This window comes from Chroicocephalus ridibundus, chromosome 13 (genome assembly GCF_963924245.1).
Source record: "Chroicocephalus ridibundus chromosome 13, bChrRid1.1, whole genome shotgun sequence".
Lineage (NCBI taxonomy): Eukaryota > Metazoa > Chordata > Aves > Charadriiformes > Laridae > Chroicocephalus > Chroicocephalus ridibundus.
In genome coordinates, this window is record NC_086296.1 from 2316362 (window position 1) to 2340182 (window position 23821).

At 51.1% G+C, this 23821-nt stretch overlaps 1 protein-coding gene across 4 annotated transcripts in view; it reads left to right on the top strand.

Annotated features, from left to right (window-relative positions):
* The first annotated feature begins 1844 nt into the window (after positions 1-1844).
* The window catches only part of MN1 (MN1 proto-oncogene, transcriptional regulator), a 111227-nt gene continuing 89250 nt past the window's right edge, over positions 1845-23821 (top strand). For 2 of the 4 annotated variants that reach the window (XM_063350905.1, XM_063350907.1), the window contains exon 1: positions 1846-5640. In XM_063350905.1, coding sequence (XP_063206975.1) covers positions 2202-5640 — 3439 coding nt within the window. In that variant the 5' untranslated portion in view covers positions 1846-2201. Of the gene's footprint in view, positions 5641-23821 lie in introns of all 4 variants that reach the window. The other 2 variants (XM_063350904.1, XM_063350906.1) reach the window with 2 other exon arrangements.

Genomic DNA, 23821 nt, shown 5'->3' on the forward strand with positions numbered 1-23821 from the left:
AGCCCTATTGTGTGGTCCTGTACTGGCAGGACGGGCATTAAAATGCCAATATTGTTTTGGTTTACAATGCTCTTACTTGTTCTGTTGCACTTACTGTTTTGATTGGCACTCTTAAAATTAATCCAGCTTTTTTCCTTTTTTTTTTTTCTTTTAAATAATCCAGTTTTAAATCGGATGCCGTTTTGGCCCGAAATTAAAGTCACCCGAAGTTGTTTTGAGTGTGGAAAGAGCAGCTCTGGGGGAGCTGGGAGAGGCGAGCTCTGGAGTGAGCAGGGCCAGAGCAGGGACCCCTCGAGGACCCAGCTGATGGTGGTGTTAATTATGTTAATTATGTTAATCACCGCCCCGCCCCGATGCGTGCAGCCCCGAGGTGAAGGCGCTCGCTCCCGGGCCTGGAGCGGCGGCACGAGGAGCGGGAGGGGGCCCTGAGGGGCCTGTCCCCAGGGGGCAGGACGGGCCGGGGAGGGTCACGGCGGAGGGGAGCCGCGACGCCGGTGCCTCAGGGGCCTCCCGCGGGGACCCGTCCCCGTCCTCCCGCGGCGGGGGCCGGGCGCGGCCCTCGGCCCGCCCCACCGGGCCCGCCTGCCCGCCGTCGGGGCTCCCGGGCGCGGCGGGGCGGGCGCCAGGGGGCGCTGTGCCCGTTCGGAAGAGCCGGCTCCGACGGCGCGCACGCAGGCGCACAGGGAGCGCCGGGGCCGTCCCTGCCCCGCAGCGCCGGCGGGGGGGCCCCGGAGCCGTCCCTGTCCCGGGGCCTCCGCTGGGTGCGGGCGGGCAGCCGTCGGCCCGGGCCGCTGCCGTTCAACCGGGACACGGGCGCAGGGGCCGGCGGCTCCCTCCCTGCCGCCTCCCTCCCTGCCGCCTCCCTCTCTCCCTCCGTTCCCGTAGCGAACGATCGAGCCTTTCCCTTTATTCCTTTGTGCCGCTGTCGGGACTCGCGTACTTCGTTTTCTGCCCCGGTGCCAGCCCCGCGCCCCCCCACCCCCCCTTGTCACTTTGCTAAGTAATAATTTCCATGTCCAATTCCATTTCTTCTCTAGTTCTGAAATCTCCAAGCCATCAGCAAGGAGGATAGTTCACATGAAAACTAATTACACAAAATCAATATTTAATCACAGCGCGGCATCCTGATCCTGCAGAAAAAAATCCCTTTAAAACTCTCCTGCCATATACAAATACTTCTCGGCCGCTTATTTATAGATCTCTTTTTTTTTTTTTTTGGTGGGAGTAATTTTCATTTTTGTTTTTTTTTTTTTAAACTATTGACACGTGCGAGCCGTGGACACCTGAAGTACCTTATCCTGACGGCGGCTCTTAATCCACCCCCCCCCGGACCTGACGGATGCTCGTCCCTCCGCGGAGGCCGGGCTCTGACATCCCCGCTCCGGCTGTAGCGCCTGGGCGCAAGCGGGGCGCTGGCCCGCCCGGTTCCCCTGCGCGGCTCCGGGGGGGCCCCGACGGGGCGCGTCGCTCGGGGACCGGCTCGGGGTTCGCCTGCGCTGCCGGGACGGCGGGGCCGCCGAGCCGCTCCTTCTCCCACCCCGCCGCTGCCGGGCCGGGAGTACGGGACCGGCCGCGCCGCGTCGGTTCCGGCCCCGGTGCCCCCGGAGCTCCGCGCGGCTCCGGGAGCAGCGGTGCCGCGGGGAGCGGCCCGCGACGGGCCGGTGCGAGCGGAGCGGGGCAGGCGGGGCCGGGCGGCGCGGCGGAGCCACCTTAACGGCGAGCCCCGCCCCGGGCGGCGCGGCGCTCATTGGCGCAGCCCCGATGGCTGAAATTCATCGCTGAAATGCAAAACTTGTTGCTGCTCCGCCAGCGCCGGGTGAGAGCGAGGGAGCGCGCAGGGGAGCGCGGCGCAGCCCTCCCAGCGCCCGCACGCAGCGCCGGCCCCGCCGCCCGCACCGGCCCCGCCGCCGCTGCCGGAGCCCTGCGAGCCGCGGGCAGCGCACGGCGGGCCGGCGATGCGGCGCGCAGCTCCCGAGCGCCGGAGCCTATGAGCGGCGGCGCGCCGCCCCGTCGGCTCTCGGGCAGCGCAGCGCGGCCGGCGCCGGGCGGCAGCGGGCGGAGAGCCGCCGGGGTGAGCGCGGGCGGGCGGCCGGTGCCGGCGGTGCGGCGGCGCGGCAGGATGTAAGCGGGGCGGCCGGAGCGGCGGGGAGCGGGACGGCGGAGCGGAGCGGCCATGCCCTTCTGAGGAGCCGCCGCGCAGGATGTTCGGGCTGGAGCAGTTCGAGCCGCAGAGCAGCAGCCGGAGCGGCGGGCAGGCGGAGCGGGGCTTCGGCCAGCCCGGACTGAGCATGAGCGCGCACTTCAAGGCGCCGGCCTTCCCCGGCGGCGGCCCGGCGGCGGCGGCGGTGGACCCGGCCCTGGGCGCGCTGGGCGAGCCGCCCCTCCTGGGCATGAACATGAGCCTGGCCGGGGACGCGTACGGCTTCCCGGGCCGCGGCCCCGCCGAGCTGCACGGCGGCGGCATGCAGCCGCCGGTGCACGGCTTCTTCGGCGGGCAGCAGCCGCACGGCGGCCACGGCGGCGCCCACCACCCCCACCAGCACCCCCCGCACTTCGGCGGCAACTTCGGGCCCGACCCCGGCGCCTCCTGCGTGCACGGCGGCCGGCTCCTGGGCTACAGCGGCGCGCTGGGCGGGCAGACGGCGTTCGCCGACGGCTACGAGCACATGGCCGAGAGCCAGGGCGGCGAGGGCTTCGGGCAGCAGCGCCCCGGGAACCTGCCCGACTTCCAGCACCACAGCGCCGGCGCCTCCAGCCACGCCGTGCCGGCGCCCTGCCTGCCCCTCGACCAGTCCCCCAACCGCGCCGCCTCCTTCCACGGGCTGCCGGCGGCCGGCTCCTCCGAGCCCCACGGCCTGGAGCAGCGGCGGCTCCCCGCGCAGGGCGGCGTGGACTCGCTGGAATACAATTACCCCGGCGACGGCCCCGCCGGCCACTTCGAGCTGCCCGTCTTCTCCCCGTCGGAGCCCGAGGGGCAGCTGCCGCACTACGGCGGCGGGCGGCAGGTGCCGGCGGGCGGCAGCTTCGCGGGGGCGCCCGCCCTGCCCCGGGCACCGGGCATGGCCGTGGCCAAGGCGCACCCGCCGCAGCAGCACGGCGTCTTCTTCGAGCGCTTCGGGGGGGCGCGGAAGATGTCGGCCAGCCTGGAGCCGGGGGCCAGCGCCAGGCACCCGCTGATGCAGCAGCAGCAGCCGCCGCCACCGCAGCCGCCGCAGCAGCCGCCGGGCTTGCTGGCCAGACAGAACTCCTGCCCGCCAGCCATCCCTAGGCAACAGCAAACAGAAGCCAATGCTCCCAACCCCAACCTGCAGGACAATGGGCCCATAATGCAGAACCAGCATGCACAGTTTGAATACCCTATTCACAGACTGGAGAACAGGAATATGCATCCCTACACCGACCCCGTGTTTAATATGCAGCACCCTCCTCCGCAACAGCCACCAAATCAAAGACTGCAGCACTTCGATGCCCCCTACGTGAGCGTCGCCAAAAGGCCGCGGTTCGACTTCCCCGGCAACCCCGGCGTCGAGCGCTGCGCCTCCTGGGGCAGCGGCATGCACGGCCCCGCCATGGAGAGCCACCTCTCCCCGACGGCCTACCCCGGCCTGCCGGGCGAGTTCACCCCGCCGGCACCCGAAGCCTTCGGGGGGCCGCTGCCGCATGGCGGCCCCGAGCACCCGGCGCTGGCCCAGCGCCAGAACGCGGCCCTGGTGATGAAGCAGATGGCCTCACGCAGCCAGCAGCGCCTGCGGCCGCCCAGCCTGCAGCAGCTGGGGCACCACGGTGAGGTGGGCCCGCCCGGCAGCCTGCCCCCGCCCGCCTTCGAGCGGGAGGCCGGCAGCGGCGGCCGCAGCTTCGACCCGCCAGCGCCGCACATGGCCCCCGACAGCGCCTGGTTTGCGGGGCCGCCGCCGCCCGGGGAGCTGCTGCCGCGGCGCATGGCGGCTCCAGGGCTGCCGGCCGAGGCTGCCCCCCATGAGCTGGGCCTGCAGCCGGGCGGCGCCGCCGTGCTCTTCCGGCCGGGTGCCGGCGGCCTGGGGCTGCAGGAGCCACTGCGAATGGCGGGCGATGGGCCGGCGCAGGCCTTGTCCTCACCCGGTGTCCACCCGCCCTTCGCGCCCGCCATGGGCGGCCTCTCGCAGCTGCAGTCGCCGGGCGGCGGCGTGGCGATGCCCAGTGCCCCTGCCGAGCGCCGCGGCCCTGCCGACTTTGCCGCCCAGCCCGGCTTCCCCTTCGCGGCAGCGGCACGACAGCCGGCAGCCCATGGGGCCGCGCCTGCCCTCAGCGCCTCGCCGGGTGCCTACCCGCCACCCCCACCCGAGTTCCCCCCGCCGCCGCCACCACGGCCCACCGCCAGCAAGCTGGGCGCCCTCTCGTTGGGCTCCTTCAGCAAGCCGGCCAGCAAGGACAACGTCTTTGGGCAGAGCTGCCTGGCCGCCCTCTCCACCGCCTGCCAGAACATGATCGCCAGCCTGGGCGCCCCCAACCTCAACGTCACCTTCAACAAGAAGAGCCCGGCTGAGGCCAAGCGCAAGCTCAGCCAGGCCGAGCCTGACCCGCCGCCGCCTGCCGCCCCAGACTATTTCCCGGCGGGGCCGCCGGCGGGCGGGGGTGGCGCGGGCAAGGCAGCGGGCACTGCCCCGCTGCTGCCCGCCGAGAGCAGCCTCTCGCCCGGCTACGCGCTGGAGCCGGCGGCCGGCGGTGAGGGGAAGGCGGGCGGCGGGCGGGGGCGGGGCCGCCGGAAACGGGACAGCGGGCACGTCAGCCCCGGCACCTTCTTCGAGAAGTTCTCGGCCGCGGAGGGCAGCGGGGCTGGTGTCAGCCCAGGGCAGCCGGCGGTGCCGGCGGCGGCGGGGGGCCCACCGGGGAGTGCGGGCACGGAGCGGGGCGGGGGTACCCCCCACGACAAGCCCCTGACCTCGCCCTCCTGGGGCAAGGGTGGCGAGCTGCTGCTGGGGGAGCAGCCTGACCTGATGTCCTCCCTGGACAGCGGCATCCAGAGCGTGACCAAGTCGGACGGCAGCTCCCCGCACGTGGACTTTCCCGACGAGGTCAGCACCAGCTATGGCAATGAGGACGAGGTGTCCTCCAGCTCCGACAACGCCGCCTCCAAGCCCACCCGCAGCCCGCTGCTGGGCGGCTCACCCAAGCTGCCCCGCGGGGAGCACGCACTTCTCAATGGACAGAAGCCCCTGGCCCTCGGCCTCCTCAGTACGTCTACCTCGACCCCCGACAGCTACGGGCTCAGCACCACGGCGGGCGCCCACCCCGGCACGCCGGGCATGGAGCAGGTGCGGACCCCCACGAGCACCTCGGCCCAGGACGAGATCCACCCCCTGGAGATCCTGCAGGCGCAGATCCAGCTCCAGCGGCAGCAGTTCAGCATCTCGGAAGACCAGCCCTTGGGGCTGAAGAGCAAGAAGGGGGAGTGCACGGGGCAGAACGGGGACAGTGACCTGGGCAGCTGCTGCTCAGAGGGCGTCAAGGGTGCCATGAGCACCATCGACCTGGACTCCCTGATGGCGGAGCACAACTCCACCTGGTACCTGCCCGGTGAGAAGGCCCTGATGGAGGGGCAGGAGGAGGACAAGCCCATGGTGCCCTGGGAGAAGCCCAAGCCCACGAACCCCAGCAAAGAAGGTATCAGTTGTCCCGTGCGGGTGTTGACCCATGGGGGGATGATGGGCTGCCCGGGGAAGGGGAGGTGGCGGGTCTTTGGCCCTGGGATGCTGGGTACATGCTGGCCCCAGATCCACTCCACTCCTGGCAGGGACTGCTGTGGGTGCCGGGGTGGGATGCCTGCTGGCCCTGCCAGGGTGGCCGGTGGCAAGGATGAAGCGCCTGCTGCGTGGCTGGCCCCGGGTGACGGCTGTCCCCGTGGTGGTCTCTGCCACCAGCCCTGTCCCCATCGTGCCTCCTGGGGAGCAGCTGCCGAGGGCTGTGGCAGTGTGGGCTGGCGCAGGGCTCCCAGGGGTGCTGAGCAGAGGGGCTCCCGGCAGAGCCCCGGCCGTGCTCCCGGGCCTGGGGTACCGCAGAGGGGGGCTGCAGGCGTGGGGTGCCGAGGAGGGGGCTCCCGCAGAGCCCCGCTGGGGATGGGGTGCCGAGGAGGGGGCTCCCGCAGAGCCACATGCCAGCCGAGCCTTCCAGCCCTTTCCCCCAAACTGTTAGAGAGATCTTCCTAAACTGTAAATACACAAATTTGTTAGTGGTGCTGTCCCTCCGATTCCGGGTATTTCCCTGCTTGCATTAAGAGCCTACTTAGCAGTGTGACACTGCACGGAAAGGCTCTTAACATTTATTTTTTTTCTTGAATAGAAAGGCAATTTAAAATAAGGCTCTGGATCTGTTGGTGTAAAACTTGCTTAGTTGACAGATGTTTAATTTCGCCATTAGTTGTCATTTTTGATCCTTCCCTGTGTCCAGAGGGCATCATAATTCCCCAAGCTCAGGGGAAAAAAAATTTAATGGAAAGCTCTCTATTATAAAAGCTGTTTAAGATAAAGATGATTATAGATTCAATTGGTTTCTATTTTATCTTATCAAAGCCATATTTTCCAAGCCGCCTGACTGTGTGTGTGAATATTACAATAGATGCACGTGCGTGTATCTGCTGTATGAATGCACGCAGGCGATTTTTTGATGTGCTATAAGTACACGTGCGTAATTTATGCAATATAAACTCATTATTCGTGCCTAGGAAAGTTGATGTTTTGGTACTGCTAGTGTAGTTCGAAATTGTTTTTGTTACATCTGGTTGTACAGACTGACTTTTTGCAGTCCCTCGCGTTTGGTAATTTCGCTAAGAAAGGTGTTGGGAAAACCAAAAGGGAGCTGGTTGGAAAACCGGGCAATTTCCTACCCCCGGTTCTGGTTGGCTTTCCAGCTTTGGCTTTCTGAAGCGTGAATCCTAGCCCCCACGGTTTGTCTCTTTGTTCATGTTTAATGCCCAGCGCAGGAGACTCTCATTTCAGGCGGGAGTGTTTAGCATGCACAGCAGACTCTAGGAAGCCCATCAGCATTCTCCATGCTTCACCCAGGCAAGGACATAAATTGGTTTGTTTGGGGCCCTTCTTTTCCATTTTTAAATGGAGTTGCACACAGCATCCTTCCTGGCCCCTTCTCTTTTATTGTTTCTTGTACACAACATCTAGATCTGACTGGATCAATAGCTAGTTAGCACAAATCACAGTTCCTGTCACTTCTACCTTGGCAGACTCGAACACATATATACGTTCTCTCACAGCACACACACACACACACACACATGCACCCCCCCGAATGTGTGCACTCTCACACGCGCATACAGATACGCAGATCTACACGCCGGGCTGTATTTAGAAACAGATTTTGAGAGAGTAACTTGTTCCATGGATCTTAATTTTGCGGATTAAAAAAAAAAATAAATCCTGAGCAGTGATTTAATCCTGAACAGCACATTTGTTAAAAGTGTAATTTGGCTTAAAATTATGTATATTTTGTGTATATGTGTCATATGGAGCGATGCTTTCTTGAACATCTTTAACAGCACTCCTACGTTCATTTTGATCACCGCTATTCTTAGTAACATCTAGTGAAATAAGTAATTGCTTTCTGGTCGCGATAACCACAATGTTGCTGTTAAAACAGTTCATCACTTGGAAGGAAAACCATTTAATCAGTGTTCCTATATAAGGATATGTTTTAGCGTTTCAGAGGCTTAACATAAAATAGCAAACCAGTTTTACAACAATGCATAGAGGCACTCATTTTGTTTCACACTTTAGTCACTTGAAGGATTTGAATGGGCTGGTTCTTCGGATGAGGAAATCCATATAGACCAGCGGAGAATTTACTTTAACTGTTGTTGGAAGTGATAAAGATACAATAGGTGAGACAAAACAGGCTGTTCTCCTCGGTTAGTAGGAATAATTTAACTTTATTTACACTGCCGTACCCCCGAGCGTTTGAAACTGTGTTTAAGGAAAGGCTTTATTTATCCAGTGATGGAGATTTTAAACCTTTTTAGCCGACTGGGATTTTGCATCCGTGGTATTTGTCGCGGCAGTTCCCTGGTGTACGCGTGCAGGGTGAGCGCGCAGGCTTCAGCCAGCACTCCTCCAAATTTCGAGCAGTTCCTAAACGTGCTGAGCGCTGCGCGGGGGGGAGCGCGCACCATTTCCTAGTAACGCGGAATATTATTATGAGGAGCGAGCTCAGTCGTTAGACCCAAGTTCCCTCACCCGCACATGGGCATTGTTGGTGGGCTGCTTAATTACACCTGCCGTGACGGGAGGGAAGGCGCTGGGTGATTTATTCCCATTGTGGCACGGCCGCAGCCCGCGCCGGGCAGGGTGGCGGGAGGGACGGCGGCGGCAGGTCCCCCCTCGGCGGAGTGCGGGGTTCCCGCTGCTCTGCTCCCGCAGCCCCGAGCCAGTGCCGGGGACCGGAGGCTCCGGCTTCGCTGCCGGCCATGGAGGGGCAGCTTTGGGATGGACGAGCGCCCCGAAATCCAGCAAAACCGGGAACTGTTCAAATACTCCCTTAATGCCCAGATTACTGGGGGAAACAACTTGTTTGAGTTGTTTTAATGGCTGGGCAGATTCCTTATAGCTCATCTCTTTCTTTTCTCGTAATGGCGTTAAAATGATTTGCTAATATCTAGCAATCGGAGCTGTGAGTTTTAAAGGCAGATGGGAGCAGATAACGTTATTTCAGACACCTGTGCTGGAGGTGCCCGTGTAACACGTACACACCTACATCGTTTAGTGAGAGCCTTTAGCGAGTTCTCTGCATGTGCTCACATTTTGTTTCTGAATTTAGCATTATTAATGCTGGCTGGACGCTGCTTTTCACTGAAATGCAATTTTCCGCAAGGAGTTTTCTCCGATACATTGTTTCTTGTACTAACCTGCTTTATGTGAAGTGGGTGATAGTTTGGTTTTTTTCCCTCAAAAAATGCATTCGAGAATGTCGCGTTTTCCTCTGCCGTGCAGCTTGAGCTGGGAGTGAGATAAAATAAGAGAGTCTAGAGGGGTTGTGTTGACTTCCAACGCCGCAGCTCCAGCTAACAAAGAATAACCATCTCAAATTCACTTAAAAACCCAGGGCTGGTTTAATGGGTTTTTGCTTTGCCTGGTCTGACTGAACCAGAACAATTTCCCCTTCAGTGAAATGTTGATTAGTATTCTCTAGAAACCCAGTAATTAAGTTCTGGTGGGCTTTTGTTTTTGCTTTTTAATTGAAATTTTGAAGGTTCCATGCTGCAGATGTCAGGTGAAGATATCAATAGGTAACTTAGAACCGTGCAGGTGTTGCTTGGAAAAAATGGGAATATATTCCTTTTCTTGGTGGCCGCTGGGCTCGTCTGTCCGAGCCGATGGGCACGTGCAGCGCAGCACAGTTAGTTTTCATCTCTGAGTTTTTGTTAATATTTCATCCTAACAACGAACCTATCATTTGAATGAGCCAGCAGGCCAGAACTCTTGACGAAGCAATATGTAACGTCTGTAAATTACTACCAAATATATCAACAAAGGTCAGATTTGGTCCAGATGCAGCTAGGAGCCTTTGTTTTCTTTCTCTTCCTAGTGCGTTCCGCTGCGTGCTTTTATTTTAAACGCTGCTAAATTCTTTTAGAGGCTTTACCAAGGGACTAGGTTTGCTTAGTGAGAGCGAGTTCGTCAGAGCTCTTGTGGGATATTTCGAGCACTTAAATATCACTGAAAGCAATGTGTGATTTGGAACGGGTTTGTACCGTAGTAGGGGTTGTTGGAAATGAGTTCATGGCCGAAGCTCCGCGCACTTCGCAGCGATGGATCTGTGATTCCCGATGCTGCTTTGTTTGCTTGAAAGGGCTGTTTAAACTTATGCAAAGAATTTTAACAGTTACAGAAAAAAAACCAACCCAACGCTGTTACCTTCGCCAAGAAGTTACGTGATGTACTCCAAAGATATGAAATACACGTCTTTAACAAATGATCTGGAACAGGGTGCAGATTTATGAGGAATGGATACTCCCGTTGCATATCGTAGGAGAGAGTTCAGTGTGTGTTAGGTTTGGGTTTAATATGATCTTTTAAACTCTTCTGACCTGTTAAAAAAAAAATAATCGAGAGGTTGCCCCTGCTTGGCTTGGCTTCACGTGAATGACAGTAATACTCTATTGTTTACTTTGACCGACTGTGATTTTTCATATTTTCTACCAGAAAACGGTCCTGTTTAGAAATGTTTTCCTTTGTTTTATAAACAGTCTGCAGCAGTCTGTTTGTAGACCTTTATGGCAAATATTAGCAAGGGGCAGAGTTTTCGATATTATTTGCTATTGCTGCTGGAATGCAATGGGATATTTAATGCAGAAAGTGCGTGAATTTATTGGCATTTCAGTAACTACCGTGACCACTCTGCTTGCCTTTACATCCATCTATTTATCTGTCTGCTTATTCATTTTTGCTCTTCAGATTTATCTGTTCCGCCCATTTTAGTGGACAGTTTAGGTGTATTTGAATTAGTGCAAATCACAAATTTGGTTTGCGTCAGGATGCTTTCTTTTACCGAAGTCGGTTATTTTATAACGGCACGTTTAGCTGTGAGGTCAGCTTTAACTGGGATGTTTTGTACAGGCTTGGGGTGGGAGAGTGCACGAGACAGACTTTGGGGGATGTATTTCTTGAAAGTGGTGTGTGAATGTGCTTCAGATCTTTACGTACGATGTAAAAGGGAATGAATTAGACTTAATATTTATATATGAGCCGAGATGAGAGCATGGATTTATTCTGTTCTGTGATGTATTACACCATGTCTGCTCTTAATTTTTAATGTGCAATACCTGTTTTTTTACCAATGACCTAGTGGAATGCTCTGCCATAAAACTGCAAATAATTTTTTGCTCAAAAAAGTTATTAATCAGCAGTACCTACAGATAGTTTGTTGTTACTTGTACAGAGCAAAGGATAAGGCATTAAACAAAAGTCTAACCTAAAAGTATATAGGCTGCTTTTATTTGTAACAGCTGGCTCCCAGCTTCTGCGGTGCTCTGTACCAGGGAGAGGTTTGGGTACAGCAAAATGTCTTTATGTGGCCATATAAAATTTTAGTACTAGACAAATTACTGTACACTTTTAGTCTGTGGTTTCTTGTGTATTTCTATTAAATACAAGTGTGAGTAGAGTATCCACAGAAAGTGTAAAGCCAGCTCTGAAATGAATCTTCAGGTGGCCTAACACACGTGCTTTTTTAATGGCAAATTTACTGAAATATCAAAACCAGTTTAATTACGTAATGCCTAGAGCACGCTGAGCACTGAGACTATCAAAAGAGACCACTCAAATTGTGGTCACTGGGGTCTTTCCCTGTTTTGTCACCAGCAGAAAATAGATGGTCCTTAACGTGTTTCGGGCTGGAGGGTTTCCTATGCAGAAGGGACGGAGGACGCGCGCCGGGCACCTGCCTGTCCATCGCAGCCGCTGCTCCAGCCAGCAGCCGGCTCTCTGCTCACTATTCCGGTTTTTCCGTTGAAAAATCTAAGCCCTTGAAAAGAACAAAGTTTGCACCTGTAAATACATCTTTATAGTTTGCAGGATATATATATTTTATATAGTTTGCAAGATATATATATATACATATTATTTTTTTTTAATACCGAATTAATCTTGTTTCAATTATTTGAGGGGCATTTTTAAAAGAGAGAGCTTCCGTTAATGGGAGACATTTAGAACGTGGCTTGCTTGTGCGCTTCCTCAGCATCAGTTCTTGGGTAAGGGACACGGGGCAGGGAACCCTGCGGAAATTAAAGAGGTGAAGCTGTGGAATCTGCCAGGAAATTCAAGGTCCGCCCTGACTTCCCTGAGCTCGGTTAGATTTTTCAACTTTTAAAATGTAAATCTGAATTTTTTTTTAGTCTGTAGATAGACCCAGTGTGCACATCGTGATAATGTGACTAGCTGATGGAAAAATACTGATATTTGTAGTTGGCTGCTTTTCCTTTGCAAAACGCTTTTATGTTGGTGCAGTTAAAACATTACGAATTATTAGTGACCTTTTTTAATCAAAAAAAAAATGTATTTTTTTACAAATTTAAATGTATTTTATGGATTATGTGCCAATGTTCCGAAGTCAAATACCTTTTAAATTTAACGCTGAGAATTGAACAGCTGGAGGTCTAATCCATTAATTTTTACAAGCTGACTTGCTTAATACTTCAAAGAGAACACCTTAGACGCTGCTGCTGTGCTACTCCCCTCCTCAGCACCCCTTCTTCGCCTCTCCCCCCCAGCGCCCTCTCTGCTCCATCTTCACCTTCTGCTCATCTCCTGGCAAACGACAAAAGCATATATATGCGGTTGATGGAATAAGTTGTAAGATGTTGCACTTTTTATCTATATACTGGTGCAAAAAGTATTGCGGTTACTGCTTTTCTAGTAGTCTTCTTCCCTGTGCTTGAGTTGGTTTTTGTAACAGCACAAAGGTTATCCCAAGAGCGTGTGTGTGTTCAGGAGCCATGCGTTCCGGGCTTCCAACCTAGAGCGCGTCTCTTCCCCACAGGACCGCCTCTGATCCGAGCTGGCCATTTTTAAAGAAAGTTTTTCCAAGTTTTGTCTTGCCCCTGTTAGACAGTAAGCGTTTTATCACCTCTTACGGTTTCGCTCCCCAAGATGCACATCTGTATCAGGCAAGGGAAGCTCCTGAGAGTGAACCGTTTCTCATCTGCATGTTTAACTTCTGCTGGGAGGCATTAGTTGTGCAATTTACGTCTGTTTGTTTTCAATTTTAGGAAATCTATTTGTGTCTGTTTAGTATTTTAACATAAAAAATGCAGCGCATGACACTGCGCCATCTAAATTTTTATTAGCCTTTAAGATTTGTCTAAAGAAGCCTTTTTTGGGCTTGGTAAGCAGAAATCTGGTTGTGTTTAAGTGCTGCTTTGATAGATTTTTATTTTTTTTTTCATTAAAATAAATACATTTTATTTGAATCTAAACACAAACACCAGGAGTGTGAGCTGCAAGAGCTACGCTGGTTCTCTCCCGCAGAGCGCTGTGCTGGGGACGGCGCTGCAGCCGCGCTCTGATGCCCAGTTTGCTTGAACTTTTGGATGTTTATCTTTTTTTCTTCTTCTTTTTTTTTTTTTTTCTTTTCTCCCTCTGCTCAGAGCATTTAAAAAGTGAGATAAGGAAACTAAGTCACTGCCTTTTTTTCTTTTTAACTCTCTTACGTTCACTTCTGACCGCTGCTGGGCCTTTAGGACTCGATACTCACAGAAAAGCCTGTAATCAGGCCACAGTTGGGAGACAGTGGGGTGGGTTTTTTTTTTTGTGGTAAAATATATGTTTTCAGAGTTAAGTCTGCATTTAATTAATTTTGTGAATTAGTATTCACAAAATATTAGAAAGCATTTGTATTGCTAATAGAAAGATCATCCTGAGGCTGAGGAAGCACAGTTAATTGAAAAAGCAGCCGTTTGTAAAGTGAAGAAAATTTTAAAACATTTCATACCCTAATTAAGAATATACTCATGATTTAAAATTGAGAATATTAATTCGCTGTGTGAAGCAAATACACTAAAAAACCCTGGAAACAGTCATATCCTTCCTTCCTCCTCTTAATCTTCTCTTAAAATGCAGTTTAAGAAAAGGCATGACTTTTTCTTTTTCTTTTTTTTTTTTTTTAGATGTAGCCTGAAACTGTTTTGCTAGAAAGGTGTAAATTGATGTATTAACATAGGAAATGAAGGCTGGACTGGGGTTATTATTGGGTTGGAATTTTAGGATCTCTTTTCTAGAAACATCTAATTTTTTTTGGTGGCGGGGGGAGGGTGGGTATAGCTTTCCTCTGGAATGACTAATTTTAAAGCCTTTTTGTCGTGGGCAAGAGCAGTCGCGGGAAGCAGAGGATGCGGGAGATGAAGGATGTCTAAGAGACACAGATGCGAATGCATTGCAAGCAGGGCCGGCTCCCCGGGGGACCAGGACCGAGCGTTCCCTCCCATCCACTGCTGGAGGTGATGCTCCGATTGTTCTGCCGGGTGAAAACAGGCGGAGAGGGGAGCGTCTGCGCGAGTGTTCCCGTCTCCTGGCTAGATGGCACAGTCGCTCAAGTCATTACCATTGCGCTTATGGATACTTCGGTTTACGTTTGATTTACATCGCGGTGGAGTCCAGAGTCGGGTCCCACTCTCTTTATTATTTTAAGATCATGTATTATTGCACATTGTAAATTGACACGGTGCTTTAGAAACCTGGGAGATGTTCCTGCTATACATTTACACTCCAATGAGACAAAACAGATGTCGTTCGGCCACGGGGACACTGGTTCGGCCGGGGACGTCGTTCGGCCACGGAAACCAGCGTCCCCATGGCTGAACTACCATGGTTCCGCCAGGGATTTGACAGAGGATGCTGGTGGGGCACACGGTGCGGTCCAGCGCTGGCAGGGACCCTGGGGACAAAGTCTGGACACTTGGGTACCCAGGACCCTGGGGACAAGTCTGGACACTTGGGTGTACCCAACAAAGGCTGGTGCGCTGGGACCAAACGGTGCCGGGGATGGAGCCGGGGTCCAGCTATGGTGGTTCGGAAACGTGTAGGCAGTGGGAATGAAGAGCTGAGGGTGTCTTGTCCCACTTGGTAATCTCCTTTTTGCATCGGTTACTTCTTCCTCTGGTGGGGACAGTGTGGTCGTACCGCTCTCCCTGCTGCAGCATTTCTCCTCTCCTGGAAAAATAATGAAAGACAAACAAACAAACAAAAAACCCCACCCCAGTTATGGCACTTCTGATCCAGCGCGTGAGTGAATTTCTAAATGAATTTCTCGGGCCTGAGTGACAGGAAAAGAAAGCGAAATGGTGTGGAAGTAGTTTGATGCGAGGTGGGTTTTCACCTCCTCCAGACGCCTGGGGATGGAAGCGCCGCCATGGGTGGGCTTCCCCTCCCCTCTCCTCTTCTCCGGGCGAGGGGAGAAGGAGGATCATCCCCCCCCCGCCCAGGACCTGACCCCGAGATTTGAGCTATTCGCTCCATCCCAGCACTCTGCTGTGACTTAAACTGGGAGTTGTCCTGGTGGAATATTGCTAGAAACAGGGTGTCCCTTAGACATGCAGCACAGTCAGATGACTTTTTGCATCTAATATTACAGGTATTTTTGATCTGTCTCGTTTGTTTTGTTAATTCTTATTAGTGCCAAACTGTTACGCTGAGAAACTTTTTTTGCCTGGTCTGAAGAGTAGCCTAAATTTCATCCCAAATCCAGTTTTATAAGCAGGAAAATAATAAATGTGCCTATTGTATTCTAAAAAAAAAAAAAAAAAAAGAATTCCCCAGTAATTGTAATAAAAATTACCACAATCTATGAGACAATAATTCTGAAACACTTTAAAAATAGTATTATCATTCAAAGTGCAAAGCAGCTGGTATTTTATGATGGAACAGATTTTATTGTTGCTGGATTTAGGGTCAAACACTTGCAACACATTCTTGATTTAAACAAACCAAAAACACAAGTGCTTTTTTGAAGATAAAATCAGTATGATTTTTTTTTTTTTTTCTGGATGCTGTAGTTCCCTTCTCTACCTCTAAATATAGGCACATGCTGTTCTTTTTATGCTGGGAGAAACAGCTAGCATCCCAACTCCCTGTGCTCTCTTTACCACGCTGTCGTTCTAGAGGCAGAGGAAAAAATAGGACTCGATTTCAAGTATAATTAAAATCTCATACTAGCTATTTTCAGATAGGCAGATCACCAAAAAAAGAGAGAACAGCAAAAGGTTTTTTCATTCTGGTTTTTTTGTTGTTTGTTTGTTTTTTAAAATTATTATTTGCAATCAATGGGAAGTTTCATACCATTGTCTGTTAATTTGTTGTAGCTGTCTGCAAAATGGGTAGGGACTGAGGTGGCTCTAAAACTCTGCTGGGGGACGGGGGCAGTTGTCGCAGGGAAAGCTACAGGGAGCTCGGGGATAGCCTCGGTTATTTGGTTTATCTTAAAAGTATTTAAACTTTGTGCATGCGAAGTAGTAGTGTATGTTACATGACAAAGTGATTTGTCTCGTAGGTGAGTCGAGTTAATATACTGTGTCCTGATTTTACTTACTTTAGCTGAGGTGCTTATGGGGACTGGAGAAAAGGATTTGCTGCTGGTTCCCACAGGGCTCCTGGGGCCCCCCACAGGGCTCCTGGGGGCCCTGGGCTCCCGTGGGGCTCCCAGGTGCCCTGGGCTCCTGTTGCCGTGGTCCGGGCTCTCCCCAGCCTGCGGCTGAAGGCCCGGTGCTGGTGTGGTGGAGGGGTCCGGCTGCCAGGGGCTGACACACGCCGCTTTGGAAATGTGGGGTTTTTAATGAAGCAATGAAGTTCTACTCCAAATAATTACCTAAATCCTCCTGTATTTTGCGTAGTTTTTTTCTAGAGTGGCTTGTGCCAATGGTGCTGAAATAGTTCAGTTACAGAAAAGAATGGATTAAAAATCTCTCCCTTGCATCAGCTTCAGGAGCTTGTGTGAGCTTCAGGAGCTGGAGAAACATGCAGTTGGAGAGATTGTGATACAATTACATTTTTATGTCTACCTATTAAGCATAATGAAGGGTTGGTTGCTGGCCTTAAATTTGGAAAGAGCTTACTGTAAAGCTTAAAACAGAAGTAGATTCCTGTAATTACTGCTTTGCAGTGAGGAGTAGGGCTAGGTGAAGGGAATAAAAACTATTCTTTGTCCAATTGTATTTCCATGACTGCTGCACTGTTATACATCTGTTTTGAAAGATAAATTTTTTTGTCATACTAATTTTCAGAAGTAAGCTAATAAAAGCCAACACGGGGGAAAAAAAAAAAAAAGAATGAGGTGAAGAATGTAAAATGAACAATGCTTGGAAAATATACAGCTTTAACTTCTTTTGTGAGCCCTGCTACGTGATTTGGAGAATCAGTTGATACGTTTGTTAAACAGAAGACCGGTATACTCTTTTGGTTTGTGTTTACTTGAGCTTGAGATATTCGATGATAAAATTTTGAATTTCTTTGCCTTTAGTGTAGTAGATGAAGCAAACCTGGTAAGATGTGGTTCAGTCAGTTCCGACTCTGCTTTGGCTCTTACTTGACTTTATTCTTGTTGCCTGATGGCAATATATCAGGCAAGCTTGGATCGTAGTGTCAATTGTTTGAAATTATTGTTTAGATTATATTCAGTTTCACATGGTACAAAACTATTTGTAGTGAGAAATGAGCTTTTGTTTATGATGATAAAAATAGTTTTTCATAGCCTACATTTTTTTTCATTGTATGTAACAGTAACTGTTATAGCTGAGACTATCCCTGTGCAGTTTTTCAAAGTGCTAATGCTGCACCATTTTGGTCCTGGCTTGCGGTTGGGAATGTGTACTACACTGAAGAGGAGCTGTTTCTCCTTCACCCAAGGAAGAAGAGGAAGAAGACCAAGCCTTTTCTTGTCCCTTAGGAAAAAAACAAAAACCCTAAAACACATCCTCTTTCCTCTCCCCCTCAAAAATTTGGCTTACGTTGTTGAGATGGACCTTTTTTTCCCTTTCCTTTTCCTACCATCTTTTAAGATGTGCTGTACTTGCCTTTCTCCTCCTTTTTGTGGAGCTTCTCTTGGAATCTGTTTTACGGGGTTATATTGGAAATGCTCCTGAAGGCCGCTCCTGCCTTCCACAGTGCTCTGGCCCAAATAGAAATGTGAAAAGTTCCCATTACGGAGCTGTAAAAGAACACTGTAAATGGGTTATGCAGAAAAAACCATTTAGATAAAAATGCAATTTTCCCTTCCACATACACTGCTAAGAATTAATAGCACATTCTTCCTAAATGGGTACTTCTCTATTATATTTTCACCTTAATGAAATTCTTTCCAAAACAGGAGAGTTTCATTTAAAATTTTAAAGCAAAATTGATCTGTCTTCATCCTCGGTGCTTCCCTCCCTTTAGTTAAATCTCACTGGAACGACTACTGTGGGCTATCTGGGTACTTTATGGAAAATAGATGTCGGGTTCGAAGGTCAGTGTCACAGTTTGGCTCTCCGTCCCTTCGCAGGGTGCGCTTCTTGTCCCTGTGCCTTCACGTCTGGACTTCCGATGGTATGTGGTGTGCACGCCAGCTGTGCTCTCACTGGCTCTGCTACTCGGCCAGCGGCCACCACGCAATGGAGACAGGAGTATGTCACTTACCAGGTCATTTTTGCCAGAAATACTCCCAAAAGGGAGAACGGCCGAGCCTGTCGTGGCCTTGGCCTGCGTGGCCCCTGGTGTCAGGTGGCACCTGGCGGCACCGCGCAGCCGCGTGCAAAAACACACCAGCATTCTTTTTAATATGTGCCTTCTCTCTAGAAAGTAAATCAATGCCTAATGAAAAAAAGGAGGAGGAATCCTCTGTGGTGGTAGTGGAACCGAAGCGGAGAGGGCCCTTGGAAGCCTTGGTGTGCCAGAGGACACCTCCAACAGGCCCCGGTGGTGGCCATCACTGGCTCCGTGTGGCCACAGGTCATTCCGTGGTGTGTGCAAGAGCCGAGGTGTTTTTCCTTCCTCCTGGCAGCCTCTCCCTGCGGAGCCGGAGCGGCTCCGGCAGCAGCGAGCAGCGGTGCTGGTCCTTCATGAGCCAGGCGAGCGTACGGGGGTTATCGCAGCCCGTCCTCGCCAGCAAGTGTCATAGTCATAAACAGCCAGTCCCAGGCAACAGAAAACCAAAATGTATATTCAGGCTTTTTAACAGTTTCCTTTTTAATAAAAGGGTTTTAATATAAAGGTGAGAACAAAACTCTACTGTAGGAATAGGGCTAGTGGAAAGATTCCTGCTTTAAGCAGCTATTCACTGCTGAGTTGCAGTGGGGAAAGAAAATGCTTTTACTAAATAAATTGTTTGGTCTTTTCATAGTATTAGTAAAATGGTTCCCACGTGTAAGCAATGCTTGTAACAGTGGAGACATGGACAGGAGTTGATACAACTCAAGTTTCACTGTTCAAAATAAAAATCTCCTATGGCACCAGCACCGAGCAGCCTTTTGCATCATTTTTGTGATAAACTACTCTTCCAGGGACTCTGTGCTTGGGTTATCCCCCTAAATGGGAAATGCAGGAAAAACGTAAGGCCTTGCTTTGTCAAAGCAGCTGTGATGCCCGTCACAGCGCTCTGGAACTTGTCTCTGTAATTCTGTCTGAAAGTGTATTTTTTGGATACCTTAGTTGAACCCCAAATCTAGCTGGCCTATTGCAGGTGTTCTGCACTGGGGTTTTAATGGCTTTTTTTTTTTTCACCCAGACATGGCTTCTCAGCCTGTCTTCAAAGGGTCTGCTCCTGCCCCACTGCGTAACCGCAGCCCGGGAAGTATTGTGTTGCTGCTGCCTTAACGTGAGCAGGGTCGGGTACAGGAGGAGACGGCGTTTGTGACAGTCCACATCTGTTAGTTTGTTTGGAAGGTTTGGGAGGAGCTGCTGAGTAAATACTCTTGAAAATCAGCTTAGGCAGTGGTCACCGGGGTGATTTAGTGCCCAGACAAGGCGAAGCTGGTGGGCAGGACAGGGAGGTTCAGGCTGGGGCAGAGGCAGCTCGTGTTCCGACAGACTTTTTCCTTTTGAGAGGACAGCAGAGATCCGTTCAAAACCACTTGTCTTTTTTCAGGCTCCATAGGCAGGAGCTCTGTGTGCTCTGGGGCAAGGACAGTCCTCAGCAGGTGGCCCGGCAGCCTCGTGCCAGGGCACACGCCGGGTCGCGTTCTGCCCGGTCCCTGTTTCCTCAACAGCATTTGCAATGAACCAACCGAACAAAAAACAAGGCTTCAGTAGATTCCCTCTCCCCACTGATTTGCAAATTACTGGGAATGGGATCACAAAGTTCTGCGATTCTTTATTCAAAATGTGTTCTTGGGCTCCCTCAGCAAAGAGCGATCATTTGTGACTTTCCCCTCGGGCCGATACCTTACTTGAGAGACTTGGCATCCCTTTGGTTTCTTCCCAACTCTTACTCCCAACTAACACCGGGCCTAATCCAAATTCTGGTTTTGAAAGGGGTATTTATAGTCAGGGAGGCTTTGACTACTTACAGTCATCTTCCGATAGTCTCACAATCAAGGAAGAGAAAAATACTATACTCCTCGTTAGATGGGTTACATAATAACTATTTATTCAGTCACAAAATTTCCCTTTTGTGATTCACTTTTTGTGAATCACGGTAGTTCAGTGAAGATTGCAAATCACGACTTTATAGCCAAATATGCAATTCCCTGGAAGGAAATGTTGAAAATTTAAATATTCCGGTGTCGTTCTTTGCAACTTGCAAGTTTTGTCTTAATGGGACGTTGGTTCTTCAGTTTTTTTGTGAAAGGAAATTAAAAAAAAGCCCACAAAAATGATTGCTGAAAGTGACTCTGGAAGGCAAACATTTCTGAATAGTTCGTCTGCTTTCTGAGTTGTGGTACTGGAGGATGTGCGGTGCCGTGTGTAGCGTCACACCGAGCGCTCAATTTTATTACAGCTCAGCAGTGCTCTGCCACCCCGACGAATGGCGAGGCCCCGCAGGGCAAAGCCGCGGGCGGGCACAGGGGTCTCCACTGTCACCTGCCGGGTGGGAGACGTCACCGAGCAGAACTGGCTCTCCCCCTGCTCTTTGGGTGGAAAGATACTCCTAAACCTGGGGTCTAGGTCTTGTGCAGACGTCTTCTTATTGTTAGGAAATTTAAAACTTGGTGTCTGGGAAGGAAAAGGCGATACAACTAGCCAAACTGGGCTCCCCTCAGACTTCTGCCTTGGCTGTTTCGTGCCCTGGGACAAGGGTGCCTGTCACCAGGAGTGTGTGAATGGTTAATCTTTCAATGAGTGCCGCTTGATTCCACTCTAGGTATGAATTTCTTATGCGTCACTATTTTATTTTTTAATTTATGTTTTTTTTGGCTGTTGGTGCTTAGCGTACCTGGCAGGCACGCTGCATACTAAGTTGTACATTTAAGCATCGGTTGCTACAGTAAAAATCTTGATGGCCATTGTTTCCGTCAAAAAAAAAACCCTTCTCATCTTCAAAGTCACTGCTGTTACAATAATTTTCTCTTTGAACATGTCAGGATTCTGTCTTTGATTATATACTGGATTGTCTCTTGTCATTGCATAATGAATTATTTTTTTTGGTAGACAGAGACATTTTTCGGTTCATCACAGTTCATCCCCCATCCCAGTACTTCTTTTAAAAAAGAGACTATGTTGAAAACAGGTATTTAAGAATATAGATCTTCAAGAAAATAACTGGTTTTGACTTTTTATTTTCCTGGGAATTTTATAAATCTGATGTCAAATATAGCTTTCTCTTACAATTTGAACTTAGACTTTCAAAATTTGCCTTTTTCCCCTCCTCTTCTTTTTGCTTTTGATTGCACCAGAAATTATTATTTCAGAGATTTCCTTCCACTCTTTCGTTCGCTGTTTTTGCAATTTGCACCACACAAAAAGAATAAATTTCTGTAATTCTACCACCAGTTTACTCAGCTTTAGACAAGTTTTGGGGCAAAAAAAAAGATAATGGAAAAGGGGGTTTAGAAAATTAAATAATGCTTATTCTTTTACCAAAAAAAGAGCGTGAAAAAGCTAGATTTTTCCATTTTGTGTGTTGCTATTCTCTAAAGCTGGGAAAGCTTTAGAAAAGAAATGTTGGAAAAGAAAATGGCAGGAGATAAGTGATTAAATAAGCATTAACACTCATTTTTATGGTTACTGAGGAAAAGGAAGAGAAGAGACGGTGAAGTCTCATGGCCAGCTTTTAAAAACTATATGTGAAAACTAAAAATCGTTTGTAAAAATGAGTAGTCCAGTCCTGTGTTAGTGATGCTGTTGTGTCGACTGGCTCTGCTGATCAGCATCCCTGCTCCTGCCCGGCTCCTGGGCGAGGAGGTGGCTGTGTGGGAGCTGAGGGGGCCAGCACACCCTTCCAGCGGGGTGGAGGTCGGTCAGTTGGTTGAGTGGGTTGGTCAGTTGGGTGGAGTTGGTCAGTTGGGTGGTTGGAGGTCGGTCAGTTGGTTGAGTGGGTGGTTGGAGGTCGGTCAGTTGGTTGAGTGGGTGGTTGGAGGGAGGTTGGTCAGGTGGGTGGGTGGGTGGTTGGAGGTTGTTCAGTTGGGTGGTTGGAGGTTGGTCAGTTGGGCAGGTGGTTGGTTGGTTTGCCTATTTTTAAGGTGGCTGCCTGACCTCGGGGACTGAGCACTCTGCTGACAGACCCTCCCTGCCCTGCTCTCCTTTGAGGAGTGGTTCAAAGCCTTGGCAAGCACTTACTGAGGCCACTTCCATTAGAAGCCATTTTCTGGTTTATACAACGTGTATCAGTGGTCTGCCCATTTTCCAGGGACAAGAGTTTCTGTCACTGCTGTGATAGGTGCTCATTGGCATGTTGTGGTTTTCCAAGCGCAGTGGTGGGATGGAGGTGCCCTGGAAACAGAGCTCCTCTCCCACTGCTCTGGAGGGTGGGATTGGTGTGGAGAGATGTGCCAACTTTGTGGCTACTCATGGTTGATGGCTTAAATTGTGGTGCTCTGCACTAGTATGATGTTCACCTTGGATCAAAGGGCAAGGGGACCTTCTGAAATGGAAGGTGCCGTGGAAGGTCCTCTTAAGCCAAGTGAAAGCCCAGGGGCAAAAGTGCTTGCAATTGTCTTGCTCCATGTGTATGTGCAATCTCTTCCATCACTGAATGATGTTGATGCCACCAGAGTAATGGGAAAGTTGGATGAAATTGGGGGTCAGTAGAACCGCATTAGGCACTGAACAGCTTTATTCCTTGGAAAATGGGTTTTCTGTAAGAATGGCAGGAGACCCCAAGCCCAGGTAAAAACTGCAGCCTCCTATCTGGTTACAATTATGTGTGTGCACGCTGCCAGCAGGTTGTTGTAAAACTGCATTACTGGATGGGTATATTGCTTCAGAGGGTTAAGTACGACCAAATCAAAGATACCCTCTCGGTGAGGTTTGCCTGCGTGGCTTCACGGGATGGAAGTCTTTGCCGTAGAGTTTGTAAATGCCGGCTGTGGTTTTAAATGGGCTCTTTCTGCCCTTGTGTAAGGAAAAGAGCTAAAAAGGACTCGCTGTATCTTTAAACTTGCGGATCCTGAAAACCTCCCTGGGAAGTAGAAGGGGGAAGGGACCCTTTCAGGATTAATTAAACAGAGATGTCTCGCTGTAGACTTCAGGGTTTACTGATAAACGCCAGCCCCTCACCCACGTCTGGTGGTGGCTGCTATTATTTAATCAGGGCTATTACAAGAAATCTGAGAAATCTTCCCTTTCTCCTCCTCCGTCTTCCATTTATCTGTCCTCCTAACCTGTTTGTTTGTGTACAGTTAAGTTTTCCATGCCAGGGAGAAGCAGAGTGGAAATGTCAGGGGTCAGGCTGCAGGCAGGGCAGGCAGGGAGCAGGCAGCCCAGCTCCGCTGCAGCCTTTGACTTTCTGAGAAACCGGAGACATGTTTGTTCCAGGCGAGATTAACTCTTTCAGCGCAGCTGCCTTCTGCTCAAGAAGACCTGGAGGACTGGAGGCAAGGTGGGTACATTAAGACCGAGTTTAGTCTCTGTTCATGAATATGCCCTTGCGGTCCCGATGGTGATGGGTGCTGCCGTTGTTGTTTCACTCACCCTCTTATCTAAGCCCAGCAGGCCCAATATTTCATCTGCCTTGGCAGCTGTGCAGCTGGAGGATGAGGCTGCATGGATCCAAACCTCTGTGGACGGAGGACAGCATGATTTGTTGCAATCCTCTCGTGGATACCTGTATTTCTCAATGCGTTTTCCAGTAAACAAAGCGTTCACCCCCAAAAGGTGCGATGCTGCCGTTTGGAGACGTGTTTTTGAGCGTGACTTGGGGTTTGCCGCTCAGAAGACAC